The sequence below is a fragment of the Homarus americanus genome, unplaced genomic scaffold (assembly GCF_018991925.1).
Source record: "Homarus americanus isolate GMGI-L3 unplaced genomic scaffold, GMGI_Hamer_2.0 scaffold48016, whole genome shotgun sequence".
In the NCBI taxonomy this organism is placed as follows: Eukaryota; Metazoa; Arthropoda; class Malacostraca; order Decapoda; family Nephropidae; genus Homarus; species Homarus americanus.
In genome coordinates this window covers 3452378-3467046 of record NW_024755055.1, presented here as the reverse complement: position 1 = coordinate 3467046, position 14669 = coordinate 3452378, and the positions used below count along the sequence as shown (strand labels likewise).

The following is a 14669-nucleotide window of genomic DNA, read 5'->3' as shown; positions in this document are numbered from 1 at the left end:
GCAGGTACAGTGCAGTAGTATTAGTAAACCATAGTTTATTAATACCAACCATCTTAGGTGAAGATTAACCAAGTTGCCTCCTCTTCTTTCACTAGATACCGAATGTGGCCTCAACAAATTGGGTACTTCAATCACCACCCCCTTTAGTTACTCACCCCTCTGCTTCATACAGGACCGAGAAGCAACTGTAACCTTTAATATTGAAGTTAATAAGGAAGCTGTAACCTTCTTGAAATATTTAATAAGGCAGCTATAACCTTCTTGAAATATTTAATAAGGCAGCTGTAACCCTTATTGATATTGAAGTTAATGAAGCAGTTGTAACCTTTTTCGACAATGAAGTTACAAAAGCTCATACATATCATCAATTACAGTACAGTGATATATCTGGTAGTCAGAATCCCTCTTAACCGGAACTCTCCGACAGCCAGAATTGAAATTTGTTCTGAATTTTACAGAAAATTCCGGGTTTGGGAGCGATTTTCCAAGGGGCACATATTCTGGAAAATTCCGAGAAAATTTTCCCTGTACCCAGAAAATTCCAGGGATGGGGAATTTCTTTCTGGCATTGAGAGAGTCGTCTCTCTACTCAGAAATCTCTCATTCCCGGAAGTGCTCTGCACCAATCGTTCTGGCTAATGGGGATATCACTTTCTGTGTGTTCATTTCTCTGTCATGTGCAACACTTATGTTCTGGCTGTTGCACTTCTCATAGTTGCAACAATAAGTATATTAATAAGTACAACCATAAGTCATGTCCCCAACCTGATAGTTCCTGTATCACTTTCACTCCTCTCTAGTGAAGATATTTGCTTCTATAAAGTAATAGTGTTAAGTATTCTGAACAAAAAGTATATTTTCGAAGTAGACCATATAAGTGTTGGAGACATGAGTATGCATAGTACTTTAGTATACCAAAATATATTACTAGTAGTAGGTAGTAGTTGTAGTAAGTAATAATAATGAGAATTATACCTGTAATAATAATTAATTGATGACCAATAATATAAATCACATAAATAAATAAATATTATAAAAATAACTAATATGTTTAAGAAATTCACATCAGTATGGATTATTTTAATTAATTTTCAGTACAGTATAATTATTTCCTTTCGACCTTTATTCCCGCTATTATCAAAAATCTCTATAGCATTCTCTTGTAATAGTTATACTGAACAGATAAAGTTAATTCAGAATAGAAGAGTTGAATTCAGTGTAACTTGCAGTGTCTGTGTGTGTATAATGAGTCAGTGTAAATTTTTATGATTATTTTTTTGGATAACTGTCTTTTTATCTATCTGTCTGTCTCTTTCTGCCCATCTATCTATCAATCTTTCTGTCTAATATATCTAACTATATCTATCTATTTATCTGTCTGTGTATTTATTAAACTTTCTATCTATCTGTCAGACAAGGTTTCTGTTAAAAGCTTGTATGGATGAATATTTCTTGTAAGTCAAAATGTCCCTTAATTTAACTGTACTCTTAAGATGAAACAGAAAATATCGTCCAAAAATAATGTAAAACACCTGAAGATTGGCCCCCAATATTTTTCACCTGATGATTAAACACTCGAACACTACCTGGGGGGGGGGGAGGTAGGGTAGGTTAGATTAGGTTTAAGTTAAGTTTGGTCTAGTTAGGCTAGGTTAAAATAGGTTTGATTTAGGTTAAGTTACATTAGATTAGAATTCATTTAAAGGTTTAGTTAGGGTGTTGAATCATCTGGTGGTGAAAAATAAACTAGAGGAATGGCAGGGCTAATTTACACCTACCCCAAGCATTTAAAAAGATGTCCCTGTGTTCCATATGTGCCCTCCTGCCCTCTCACCCCCCACATATACCTGCTGCCCTATACTAGCATGTGCCACCCCCCCAGATCCCTTCCCTGTACGACGGTGACTTGCATAACGAAGATGAGGTCCTCGCCTGGCTCATCCAACAGCTTCACACGGATGAGATTGAGGACATTACCGACGAGATGCTGGACAAACTCATCCGCGAGTCCAACCACCTGGCTGTCCTCTTCTGTGAGTTGGAGCTTGATTGGTGCAGTTAATAGTTGCCATATTAGGGATATATTTTGCCATATTAGTGTTATTTTAGTGCTATCATAGTGTTATTTTAGTGCTGTCATAGTGTTATATTAGTTTTATTTTAGTGCCACTGTTAATAATAGGCACATGTATGGAGGGAGAGGGGCCAATATATTACTCACTATCAACCCTCACTGTTCAAGATATTTCTATAATATATCTTTCTCTTTTGATTATTATTGACCTTCTATACACATCGTTTATGTCATCATCTTCTTCCTGCTCACAGATGACGAGGACGACCAAGACTCCCAGCTGGTGGTAAACGAGCTGGAGAATATCGATGATGAGTGTGACTCTAAGGGCGTCTCCTTCGTGAAGATTGACAACGATGATGAAGCCAAGGAGTATGGCATAGACACCCTACCTACCCTGGTGTACTTTGAGAAGGGCATCCCATCTGTGTACTCAGGTAAGGCAGTTTACTGTACACAGGTGGATATAGAGGTGGATAAGTACATCGGTTAATTACTGCAGTGTACAGAGTTGTTTATGTACATTGAGAGGTGTTGTAGGTAACTCACATGTCCTCCTTGATGTTGTAGGTAACTCACATGTCCTCCTCGATGTTGTAGGTAACTCACATGTCCTCCTTGATGTTGTAGGTAACTCACATGTCCTCCTTGATGTTGCAGGTAACTCACATGCCCTCCTTGATGTTGTAGGTAACTCACATGTCCTCCTTGATGTTGTAGGTAACTCACATGTCCTCCTTGATGTTGTAGGTAACTCACATGTCCTCCTTGATGTTGTAGGTAACTCACATGTCCTCCTTGATGTTGCAGGTAACTCACATGTCCTCCTTGATGTAGGTAACTCACATGTCCTCCTTGATGTTGCAGGTAACTCACATGTCCTCCTTGATGTTGTAGGTAACTCACATGTCCTCCTTGATGTTTAACTCACATGTCCTCCTCGATGTTGTAGGTAACTCACATGTCCTCCTTGATGTTGTAGGTAACTCATGTCCTCCTTGATGTCTCATGTCCTCCTCGATGTTGTAGGTAACTCACATGTCCTTCTTGATGTTGTAGGTAACTCACATGTCCTCCTTGATGTAGGTAACTCACATGTCCTCCTCGATGTTGTAGGTAACTCACATGTCCGTCTTGATGTTGTAGGTAACTCACATGTCCTCCTCGATGTTGTAGGTAACTCACATGTCCTTCTTGATGTTGTAGGTAACTCACATGTCCTTCTTGATGTTGTAGGTAACTTGTTGGCCGAGGATGAGGTACTTGACTGGCTGGTGCATCAAGTCGATGACGACGAGATTGAAGACGTTACGGACGAGATGCTGGACAGATTGATCGACCGGAGTGAACATCTGGCCGTTCTCTTCTGTAAGTGTTATTGAAGAACAAGTGTTTCTTGTCTTGTAAATATCATCATTATTTTTATTATTCTCTTCATTATTATCACCTTCATTATCATCATCATCATCATCATCTTCATCATTGTATATATTCCAGATGACAAGGACAGTCGCCGCAGCAGGAAGGTGTTGGCAGAACTTGAGAACATCGACGATGAATGTGACACCCGGGGGATCTACTTCGTGAAGATAGATAACTACGAGGAGGCGAAGGAGTATGGCATTGACAGGATCCCCACCCTGGTGTACTTTGAGAGTGAGATACCCTACATCTTTGAAGGTGAGGTACTGAGAGACTTTTTTGAAGGTGAGGTAGTGAGAGACTTTTTTGAAGGTGGGAGATAGTGAGATACATTTTTTTAGATATAGTGAGATAGTGAGAGACTTACTAGAGATACATTCAGTAAATTTGCTGAAGATTAACCACATTAATGGTATCTGAAGGGTTAGGTTAGGTCAGCATTAGCATTGGGTTATGTTTAGTTAGATTAGATTAGTCTAGGTTTGGTTGGATTAGGCTATGTTACATTAGGTTACATTAAGTTAGACTAGATTTGGTTAGTTATGGTTAGGTTAGGTAAGGTTAGGTCAAGATGGGTTCATTTACACAGTCCATTGTTGGTTTCAGGTGACTTAATGAAGGAGGAGGAGGTACTGGCGTGGCTGATCCATCATGTAGAGCACGAGGAGATAGCTGACATTACTGATGAGATGCTGGACAAACTCATCATCAACGAACCCTTCCTCGCCGTCCTGTTCTGTGAGTGTGTTATTGATGTGAGAGTGAGTATGTGTGTGTTATTGATGGTCTGTGAGTGTGTTATATGAGTGTGTTGTTGATGGCTTGAGTGTAAGTGTGTTATTGATGATCTGTGAGTGTGTTATTACATTAGCTGAAATTTGCTTCAACAGACTCTACTACTACTACATTATTCAATCGCAAAACCATACGTCATATTGCTGGTCGGGGCCGATTTGGGGCTGAGTCTGAAATTTCCACAATAAAGAGACTAAGAGGTCAGTATGTAAAGACTAACTAGATCTCATTTTCAATTTCTGACACCTTCGATTTTCTCTCCTGTAGACGACAAGGACGACGCAGAAGACCACGAGGTATTGGCCGAGCTGGAGAGTATCGACGATGACTGTGAACAAGCTGGCGTCCCCTTTGTGAAGATCGATAATGACGCGGAAGCCAAGGAGTATGGTATTGAAGACCTCCCGACGCTCGTTTACTTCGAGAATAGGATACCGAGTATTTACGAAGGTGAGGAGGGCCAGGGGTTATGGTGGTGTGATTGTGGTGGCTTGGTTGACCTTGGTGATTAGAAACCATGAATTATTTCACCTTAAGATTAACCACCCTATTACTAATCAAATCTATCTCAACATAATCTAACCTATCCTAACACAACACAAACTAAATCTAACCTAACCCCGTCTTACCACAGCCTCTCCTCTGGCTATTACAGGAGACCTATCCAACGAGCAGGAGGTATTGGCCTGGCTGTTGAAGCAGAAGAACACCGACACCATCGAGGAAGTCACAGATGAGATCCTGGACGACCTGATCGCCAACTTTGAATATGTTGTAGTGTACTTCAGTGAGTAGTGACTTATGGGCGTGTGTTAGGTCAGGTGAGGTTAGATCAAGTTAGTGTGTGTGAAATAAATTAATCATTCTCCCTTCTTCTGATAAATTAGATTAATTACTCTCTCCTTCAGGTAAAATAAACTTATAACTCCTTCTTCAGGTAAAATAGACTAAAATCACTCTCCCTTCTTCAGGTAAAATAGACTGATCCCTCTCCCTTCTTCAGGTGGCAAGTGTGACCAGGGCCAGAAGTGTGACAGGATCCTGAATGAGTTGGAGAATATTGATGATGACACAGACGAACACGGGATGCATTTCGTCACTACGGAGGAGACGACCTTAGCCCACGAACACGGCATCAAAGTCTTCCCGGCCCTGGTGCTGTTTAGGAATGGCGATCCTGTGTTTTATAAGGGTAAGGAGTGTGTGTGTGTGAGAGAGAGGAGAGAGACACACGCAGTCACACACACATACACAGAAAAGCTTAAGATAGGTAGATAAAGAGGAGGGGAAGAGATTCAAGGGTAAGAAGAAGAGAAGGAAGAAGGGGTAAAGATGTGTAGAGGGGGAACAAGAAGAGAAGGAGGAGAATGAAGAGAAGGAGAAGGGTATATCCGACTTCAACCTGGAATTAAGAGTGTACCCGGATATCCAGTCCTTGAATTTATAGCCCATTGTTTATACGTCTCTTAGGGAGGAAGTGGGGGGACAATGTTCAAGAGATACTACAGGGAGGAGGGAGGAAATATGTGAGAGAAAGAAAGAGAGAGAGAGAGAGTAGGTATACAAACAATGTTCTTTGACAGCACAGCTATACAAAGAACATACAGAAATGGTTCAGCTATATGCACACTATACCTAAACAACACATCAATACATACACTATATACACACAATAATACACCATACATACCCATCCAAATACTGTACGCATAAAATTCTAGTTAACCCTTTAAGGACAATAGTTCAACCCTTTGAGAATGATGTTTTAACTCTTTGAGGATGATGGTTTAACCCTTATGATGATAATTAAACCATATGAGGATGATGGTTTAACCCTTTGAGGACAGATGATTTAACCCTTTGAGGACAGGTGATTTAACCCTCCAGAACTCAAAAGGTTAAAAGTATATATCCAGTCCCTCTCTGCTAATTGCCTAACATACTTTCAACCTTACTTGACTAAATCACTTCCTATCCCAGGTGAGATAAGCGACGAGGATGCTGTGCTCCAGTGGCTGACAGCTGAAGACACATTGGAGATACCTAACCAGATCGAGGAGGTCAACCAACGAATGCTGGAGAGGATATTGAACACCTCGGACAATGTGGCAGTCTTCTTCTGTGAGTAGGAGTGTGGTGTTGTGGATGTTGATATCTTATGGGAATGTTGGGGCTGTGGATGTTGATATCTTGTGTGTGTTGGGGTTGAGAATGTTGATATCTTATAGGAATGTTGGGTTTGTGAATGTATACTCTAGGTATAAAAACAATAGTTATAAAGTAATCACAGAATAACATATTTACTCCCTCTTGTTACCTCTAGATACTGAGAATGACAAGAAGAGTCGGAAAATATTAACAGAGCTTGAGAATATTGACGATGAGTGTGATGATATCGGTATTGACTTTGTGAAGATATCCGATGACGGGATAGCACAAGAATATGATATCGTGAGTCTGCCAGCTCTCGTCTACTTCAGAAATAGGTTCCCTCAGATCTATGAAGGTAGGTTGATGTTCTTTTGTTTTCTTGTTTATATTCTCTTGTGTTTTTTTTCCTAGGGGGACGTGGGGGGGGGGGTGAGGTTGTCTATACTGTGAATGTTTTCTTTACACACACACACACACACTTAACCTTGACACAAGATACGTATATTGATTCACTAACTCTCATTCTTCAAGTGATACTCCTCATTGAGAAGCTCCTCCTCCAACTCTTTCTCGTGTAGGTGACCTGAAGGATGAGGAGGCCCTTCTGGAATGGCTGATCGACAATAAGGACAAGGGCCCGGCCTCCATCATCGAGGAAGTGGACGGCCAGATGTTGCAGAATCTCGTGGACACATTTGAGTACCTGGTGGTGTACTTCTGTAAGTGTTGGGCCTGAGAGGTGAAGGGTTAGAAGTGAGAGGAATGTGGTGAATAATAATAAACATTTGATAGATAGATAGATCATAAAATCCCATACAAGTTCACTTAGATTCAGCATGTACAATTGTATATAGGTATGATGTTAAGCTCTATCGTACCTCCCTGGCTTGAGCGGCAATGTCTTATTACTGATTTTTCCCTGGCCACTCGAGTAGTACGATGGTGGTACGGTAGGGTAACATTTCACCTGGGGGCCACTGTACATAGACTGCATAGGTATACAATATAGTGTGACAAGTGTGTTGGATCAAGAGAGAGAGATAAATTGAGAGAACAGTTGAGGAGATAAGGAGAATAGATAATCTAACCTAACCAAGTCATCACGTTATTCCAGGTAGGAGGATATTTTATACTCATGTTATTTACTCCCCAGATGATGATAACTGCCCTACCTGTGAGACGGTCTTGGCCGAATTGGAGACGATTGATGATGAGACGGACGAGGTGGGCATCCAGTTCGTCAAGACCAATGACGTAGAAGTGGCAGAGGATCTTGGCATCAGTCACCTACCCGCCCTTGTGTACTTTGAGGGTGGCGTACCCAGCATCTATGACGGTAAATATATGGACTGTGGTATTGTAACTTCAGGTCAATACTGGACAGAAAAAAGGATTAATAATCTAAACTTAAATATAGTATTATAAGCTATAGTTCTTGTTGTGGCGTCAGCTGTAACGAGTTAAGTCTAATATCTTCTGGTTAAGGAAGCTTTTTATAGTGTTAAAACACCTGTAATCATAAGTGTTTTCCCCCTTTGCTTAAAACTAATATAGAAATAGGTTGAAATTTTAATGTTGTTGTTTTTTTTTCTTTAAATTCCCCAACTCCCGGAGCTTAAGAGCATGCTAATAATAATGTCGTAGTTTTATTGGCTTAGCTTAGACAACATCATCATGATAGGGCTTTTATTATCCACCGGTAGATATAGTTGCTAATGTTTGACTTTTGTCCATAACATTTGTGTAAAAAGTAAACAAAACTTTACCAGAAAAGATGTTTGTTTTTTCTGTGTTCCTGTGAGAAGTTTTATAATTATGATAGTGTTTTATCTACTATTAAACTGAAGACTTACCACACGTAGGGTTGTGTGCGGGTCAGGGCGTCATACCCGCCAAGGAACGACCCTCTGACCTGACACCTGAACTGTGCTCTTCATTAGGTCACATCTGTTACATCCTCAGGTGACCTGGCAGGGGATCAGGAGGTGTATTCATGGCTTATTGCAGAGACACGTAAGCAGAGTTTTCTTGTTGTAACTTCTCCAGCAGGAAGGACCTGTCTCACGGGGGCCTCCTCCTCTCCTACACCTCCCACACCATTAATAGTTACAAGTAAATGATAACTGATATATTTAGGATATTACCGCATGCTAGAGTAACTCTTGAATGTGGCATCATCAGATATCAGTTGATCCGTGATAACAGCGTGGACAGGTGGAGGTGAGGAGCTGGTCAAGAGAGACAAGATTCCCTCCAACATCTTAAGAAAATGATCAAATATAATTACTGCTTAAGGACTATACAAGGTGTCCTCTGTATTGGGCTGATGTTATACACGCTGTTTGGACGACCTAGTTGTGTATTGTTGTATGTACTGAAGTATAGTGTATTTTGAGAATAAAGGTACATCTTTTGGGCACTTAGCAGGTATTTGTGGTGAGGGGTGTGGCAGTGGTTGGTAGTTGTGGTTGTAGGTACAGAACTGGGGTGGTAGTTGTGGTTGTAGGTACAGAGGTGGTAGTTGGGGTGGTAGTTGTGGTTGTAGGTACAGAATTGGGGTGGTAGTTGTGGTTGTAGGTACAGAGCTGGGGTGGTAGTTGTGGTTGTAGGTACAGAGCTGGGGTGGTAGTTGTGGTTGTAAGTTAGAAGGGGTGTTTAAGGTTAGGTTAAGTAAGTTTTTCTCATCTGAAGGTTAAACCACTCTGATGTTAGCCTACCCTACCCTACCCTACCCTACCCCCTTTCCAGGAGACATAAAGATGGTTAATGAATCTTCAGGTGAATTAAAAAGTAGAGACAATTTTTCAAATAATCCAAATTAAAAAAAAAATTGACCTCAAAGGGGAAAAATATTCTAGAATTTTTTTTTTTTTTTTTTTTAGAATTTGGGGAAAAAGTTAGTGTGACTGATAAACTGTACCGTATGTTAGGGAAGTGTTGGGATGAGCTTAACTAATACACTCAGTCACAAGGATCTGTTACAACACTAAGGAAGACAAAGGTAAGAAGATCTGTTAGCCTCTTGTCTGCTAACCACAGCTGACCATAAACACCTGTTGACTAATGTACTGTTTCTGTTAATTTTATTATGAGTTCAAAATTTTCAACACAGATTCTGGTTAATTTCTTGAAGGTAATTTGGATGGCGTGACGTATAATGCAACTCTGTGGGTCTGTTGTAGTTGGCCATGAATCTACAGCTGTATTGTTGTTGGCCATGAAGGCTATCATTGGCCAGGACTTGTAAATACCCAAGACTTATAAATAACTATCATAAATCTCTTATCGTTTTTCATAACTTATAAATGGCCATGACTAATTGTTGGCCATGACCCTATTATAGTTGGCCAGTCTTGTCTCGGAACCAGTCTCTCCCGGCAGCCATCGATAACTGTACTTAGTTATCAATGTTTCTTAAAGTTACCTTAAGATAACAGCACAGAGGACATCTTGTATCACCAGGTTAACAAGGCTAAAGTGATATATATCCGGTCGTGGTAATTTTTCAGGATTGGTAGAAAGTCCAGTGATTGCCATTAACATGAGGCATCTGATGGGGGTAGATGGTGAAGACGATGCAGGTGAGAATGATGAGGGTGATAATGATGGGGATGGTGGGGATAATGAAGATGATGATGATGAAACTGACCATAATGATAATAATGGTGAAGATGTTGATGATGATGATGAAGACGATGATGAGGAAATTGCAGCTGATGATGATGAAGCTGATGATGATAATGATGACGATGATGATGATAAAGTTGCAGCTGATGATGATGATGATGATAATGATGACGATGATGATGATGATGAAGTTGCAGCTGATGATGATGAAGCTGATGATGATAATGATGACGATGATGACGATGATGATGATGATAAAGTTGCAGCTGATGATGATGATGACGATGACGATGATGATGATGACGATGATGATGATGAAGACAATGATGATGATGAAGATGATGATGATGATGAAGACAATGATGATGATGATGAAGATGATGATGATGATGATGACGATGATGAAGATGAAGACAATGATGTTGATGAAGATGATGATGAAGACCATGATGACGATGATGATGAAGCTGATGATGATGAAGATGGAGACAATGATATTTATGATGAAGATGACGATGATGATGATGAAGTTGCAGCTGATGATGATGACGATGATGATGATGACAATGATGATGATGAAGATGATGATGATGACGATGATGATGATGACAATGATGATGATGAAGATGATGATGATGATGATGGTGAAGTTGCAGCTGATGATGATGACGATGATGATGATGACAATGATGATGATGAAGATGATGCAGCTGATGATGATGACGATGATGATGATGAGACAATGATGATGATGACGATGATGATGAGTTGCAGCTGATGATGACGATGAAGACAATGATGATGAATGATGACGATGATGACGATGAAGACAATGATGATGATGACGATGATGATGAAACAATGATGATGATGACGATGATGAAGTTGCAGCTGATGATGATGAAGTGATGCATGATGAAGTTGCAGCTGATGATGATGACGATGATGAAGACAATGATGATGATGATGATGATGATGACAATGATGATGACGATGATGACGATGATGATGATGAAGACAATGATGATGACGATGATGAAGTTGCAGCTGATGATGATGACGATGAAGACAATGATGATGATGATGAAGACAATGATGATGATGATGAAGTTGCAGCTGATGATGATGAAGACAATGATGATGATGATGACGATGATGAAGTTGCAGCTGATGATGATGACGGTGATGATGATGATGAAGTTGCAGCTGACAATGATGATGATGAAGTTGCAGCTGACAATGATGATGATGATGGCAATGAAGCTAGTGATTATAATAATGAAGATGATGAAGTTGCAGCTGAGGATGACAATGCAGAAGATGATGATGATGATGACAGTAAGGGAGGCTGAGTGTATGAATGAAAAGCTCATTGTTTTATCTAATTTGATTTTTTTTTTGCATTTTTTCACTTTTATTTTTTAAGTACTGTACTGTAGGTGTTTTGATTAGTGCTGTCATGTCCGCTTGTATTATTGTAAAGTATAAACAGTTTAGTGGGGTAAAGGTGTATGTGTGTAGACTTATAAATCATTGTATGTATGTATGTGCGTGTTTTTACAATTGACATAACTAATTTTTGTGCCTAAAGATGTAAAACACACACACACACACATGCATACATACATACATATACACACACACACACACATGCATACATACATACATACATATACACACACACACACACATACATACATACATACATATACACACACACACATACATCACCTTTGGCGCCACTAAACACACCTACCACTCGGGACTCGACCAACGCCCTTGCTTCATTAACTAACAAAATCCAGCAACTAAAACAATAGATGGCTCTTTGTGTAGATAATAGACCATTTATCTATTTTACCGGGTAATAGATAGATGTAGGGTCTATTGAGGTAGTCCAGTGTCAGCACATTATCTTCATCCTGTGTAGAGAATAGAATAGCTTGGAGTAGTGTTGATAGATTGGTTAAATTCTACTTTAACATGACCTCTGGAGTTGACTTTCTCTAGGGTGACATATATACGGTTCTCCCAGTCAGCAGTAACCAGTTAGTATCGTCATTAACCAGTTAGTATCACCAGTAACCAGTTAGTATTATCTTTAACCTGTTAGTATCCCCATTAATATAACACCAATAACCAGTCAGTATCACCATTAACCAGTTATCAACCAGTCAGTATCACCAGTACTATAAGCACCACCACCACCCATGGTATCAGCTTTAATATCCTTAATACTTACAAACGTTTTCTTTGACACATATGTTGTTTTTGTCTTATAGATTGTCTGTTGTTTTTATTTCCTGTCTACTTAATTTGCATCAATCACACGACATTTGGAGTAGACATTGATGTTTGTGTTTTTAACTGGATTATTCTGTAACTATTGTTTAATGCTATGTTGCTAACGATGGTTAAATGATGTTGTTGATGCATGAGTCTGGGAAGGGGGGGGGGTAGGAGTGCATGTGTGGACTGTGTTTGGTGCATGATTCTGTTTACAAGAAAACAACGCCTTGATAAAGGCTGGTTGATGAATGAGGCCACAGGCTTGTTGGTGTGGCCACAGGCTTGTTGGTGTGGTCACAGACTTGTTGGTGTGTCCACAGGCTTGTTGGTATGGCCACAGGCTTGTTGGTGTGGTCACAGACTTTTTGATGAAGCCAAAGACTTGTTGATGAGGCCAAAGGCTTGTTGGTGTGCCCACATTGGAGTGTCGACAAGCACTGACCCTTTCTTTCCTCACTAACTGTTGAGGTTGTGTTAATGTTGACCGTTGAACTTGCTTCCTGCCGCTAATTCCATACTGTTTACTGATAGCCGTGGAGTCTGTGTTGCTGCCGTCTATTGATCCTACGACACTAACTTCTAAAAGGATTCTTGTGCTCAAAATTCACCAGAACAATGCCGTGAGTTGTAACTATGGCGGCTTGCCTTACGTCATTAAGAAAATTTAACGTCCGTGAGCAAACAGTCTTTTAGGATGACTAGGTACTGTCAGTTCAAAAGTTTAGATAAATTGTTTGAAAGAATAAGAGAAGAGATGTGAAAAAAATCTTTGTTTTCAATTAATAATGAGCTTGTTATCATTGATATCCACTGTGTTATTGATACTGTCATAGTAAGATAATGACCCACATTTAAATATTCTGTATAAACATTTAATTAATTTTTTCCGATGAATTTGTATTTAGGAAGAAAGTTCTAGGAAGATTTTTAGTATAAATTTTCTGAGTATGTTTTCTTGTGTAATATTGGAACTTGTTTGATTAGAAACTACACCATAATAAATAACTTTTATGTTGCTTTAACAGAAATGATCTTTAAAAATAGAAGAAATAGACGAATCCCATTAAGCCATTACCGAATCTGATAATATAGTTAAGTAATTAGTTTCTTTATCCTTATTTTCTTTATGTATCCGGAAATGAAACTTATTTAATGGCTGACAGGTAAACGAGTTATCTGGTCACAATTTTCAGGGGAGTAAGGCCTCGGGGTTCCTCAGTGGTAGTAAACATTGACAGGAACCGAGGCCACACTGACCATAATACTGATCTGTGTTTGTGTGTCTGTGTGTGTGTGTGTGTGTAGGTGACATCCAGGCGGAGGAGGAGGTACTGCAGTGGTTGATCGAACAGCGGCACGAAGACACCATCGAGAACATCAACCGCCAGATGCTGTACACCCTCATCGACACCCAGGACTACCTCGCTGTTTACTTCTGTGAGTCAACAACACATTTTTTGTTTTCAGATTAACTTAAGATGATTAGCCACTAACCCTGTCTGACTTGAAGATTAGGGTGTTTAATCAAGTGAAATAAACTAAGGGGTTGACTTTTTATCAGGTAACCTATATCAAGTGAATCGTATTTTCCTTTGCTACCATACCCAAATTAGCATAGTTACTCCTAATTATTAAGCAAACCCACATTTTCTTTAATCATTTTATTATTTATTTTACCCCCTCTCTTCACCTCTGCGTCGCCTCTTGAACGATAAAAGTCAATGAGGAGAACGACGAATGCCCGAAGGTTCTGCGGGTGTTGGAGAAGATCGATGACGAGGCTGCAGAGTACGGTATTCAGATGGTAAAGATGAATGATCGTCTTATGGCTAAAAAATACGGCTACAGGAACCCCCCCGGCCTTGTCTACTTCAGGAAGGCCAAACATATTAAGTATGATGGTAAGTGGTGTGTATATGTGATTATTGTCTTCTGATCTACTGATTGGTACCCTACTAGCCAATCACTTCTTGGTTTCTATTCTTACCAACCAATCATATAATCTATACTCTCACCCACCAATCACATCTCAGTATTCACTTATCTCATGACCAATCATTCTTCAGGTGATCTGTATGATGAGGAGGACGTGTTGGATTGGCTCACAGCTCCTGAGAATATGGAACTGAACGACGCCATTGAGAAGGTCAACCGCAAGATGTTTGAAAGAATTAAACAATCTACGGATTATCTGGCTGTATTTTTCTGTAAGTTTAGTAAAAATGTCTTCTGTAACTGTATTCTTGCTGTTGTTTCTTTTTCTGTAAATTTTTGTACCGATCAATGGAGAATTTGGGCTTTGTCTCTATGT

General features: G+C 39.7%; 1 protein-coding gene across 16 annotated transcripts in view; it reads left to right on the top strand.

Moving 5' to 3' along the window:
- LOC121856222 overlaps positions 1-14669 on the top strand; it is a 58998-nt gene that overhangs the window by 22729 nt on the left and 21600 nt on the right. For 9 of the 16 annotated variants that reach the window (XM_042351589.1, XM_042351584.1, XM_042351585.1 and 6 more), the window contains 17 exons: positions 96-122; positions 1883-2033; positions 2329-2511; positions 3311-3442; positions 3572-3754; positions 4103-4234; positions 4559-4741; positions 4947-5078; positions 5295-5483; positions 6272-6412; positions 6615-6797; positions 7021-7161; positions 7596-7778; positions 8405-8455; positions 13664-13795; positions 14077-14259; positions 14425-14565. In XM_042351589.1, the coding sequence (XP_042207523.1) occupies positions 96-122; positions 1883-2033; positions 2329-2511; positions 3311-3442; positions 3572-3754; positions 4103-4234; positions 4559-4741; positions 4947-5078; positions 5295-5483; positions 6272-6412; positions 6615-6797; positions 7021-7161; positions 7596-7778; positions 8405-8455; positions 13664-13795; positions 14077-14259; positions 14425-14565 (2467 nt within the window). The remainder of the gene's footprint in view (positions 1-95; positions 123-1882; positions 2034-2328; positions 2512-3310; positions 3443-3571; positions 3755-4102; positions 4235-4558; positions 4742-4946; positions 5079-5294; positions 5484-6271; positions 6413-6614; positions 6798-7020; positions 7162-7595; positions 7779-8404; positions 8456-13663; positions 13796-14076; positions 14260-14424; positions 14566-14669) is intronic. The other 7 variants (XM_042351591.1, XM_042351587.1, XM_042351597.1 and 4 more) reach the window with 3 other exon arrangements.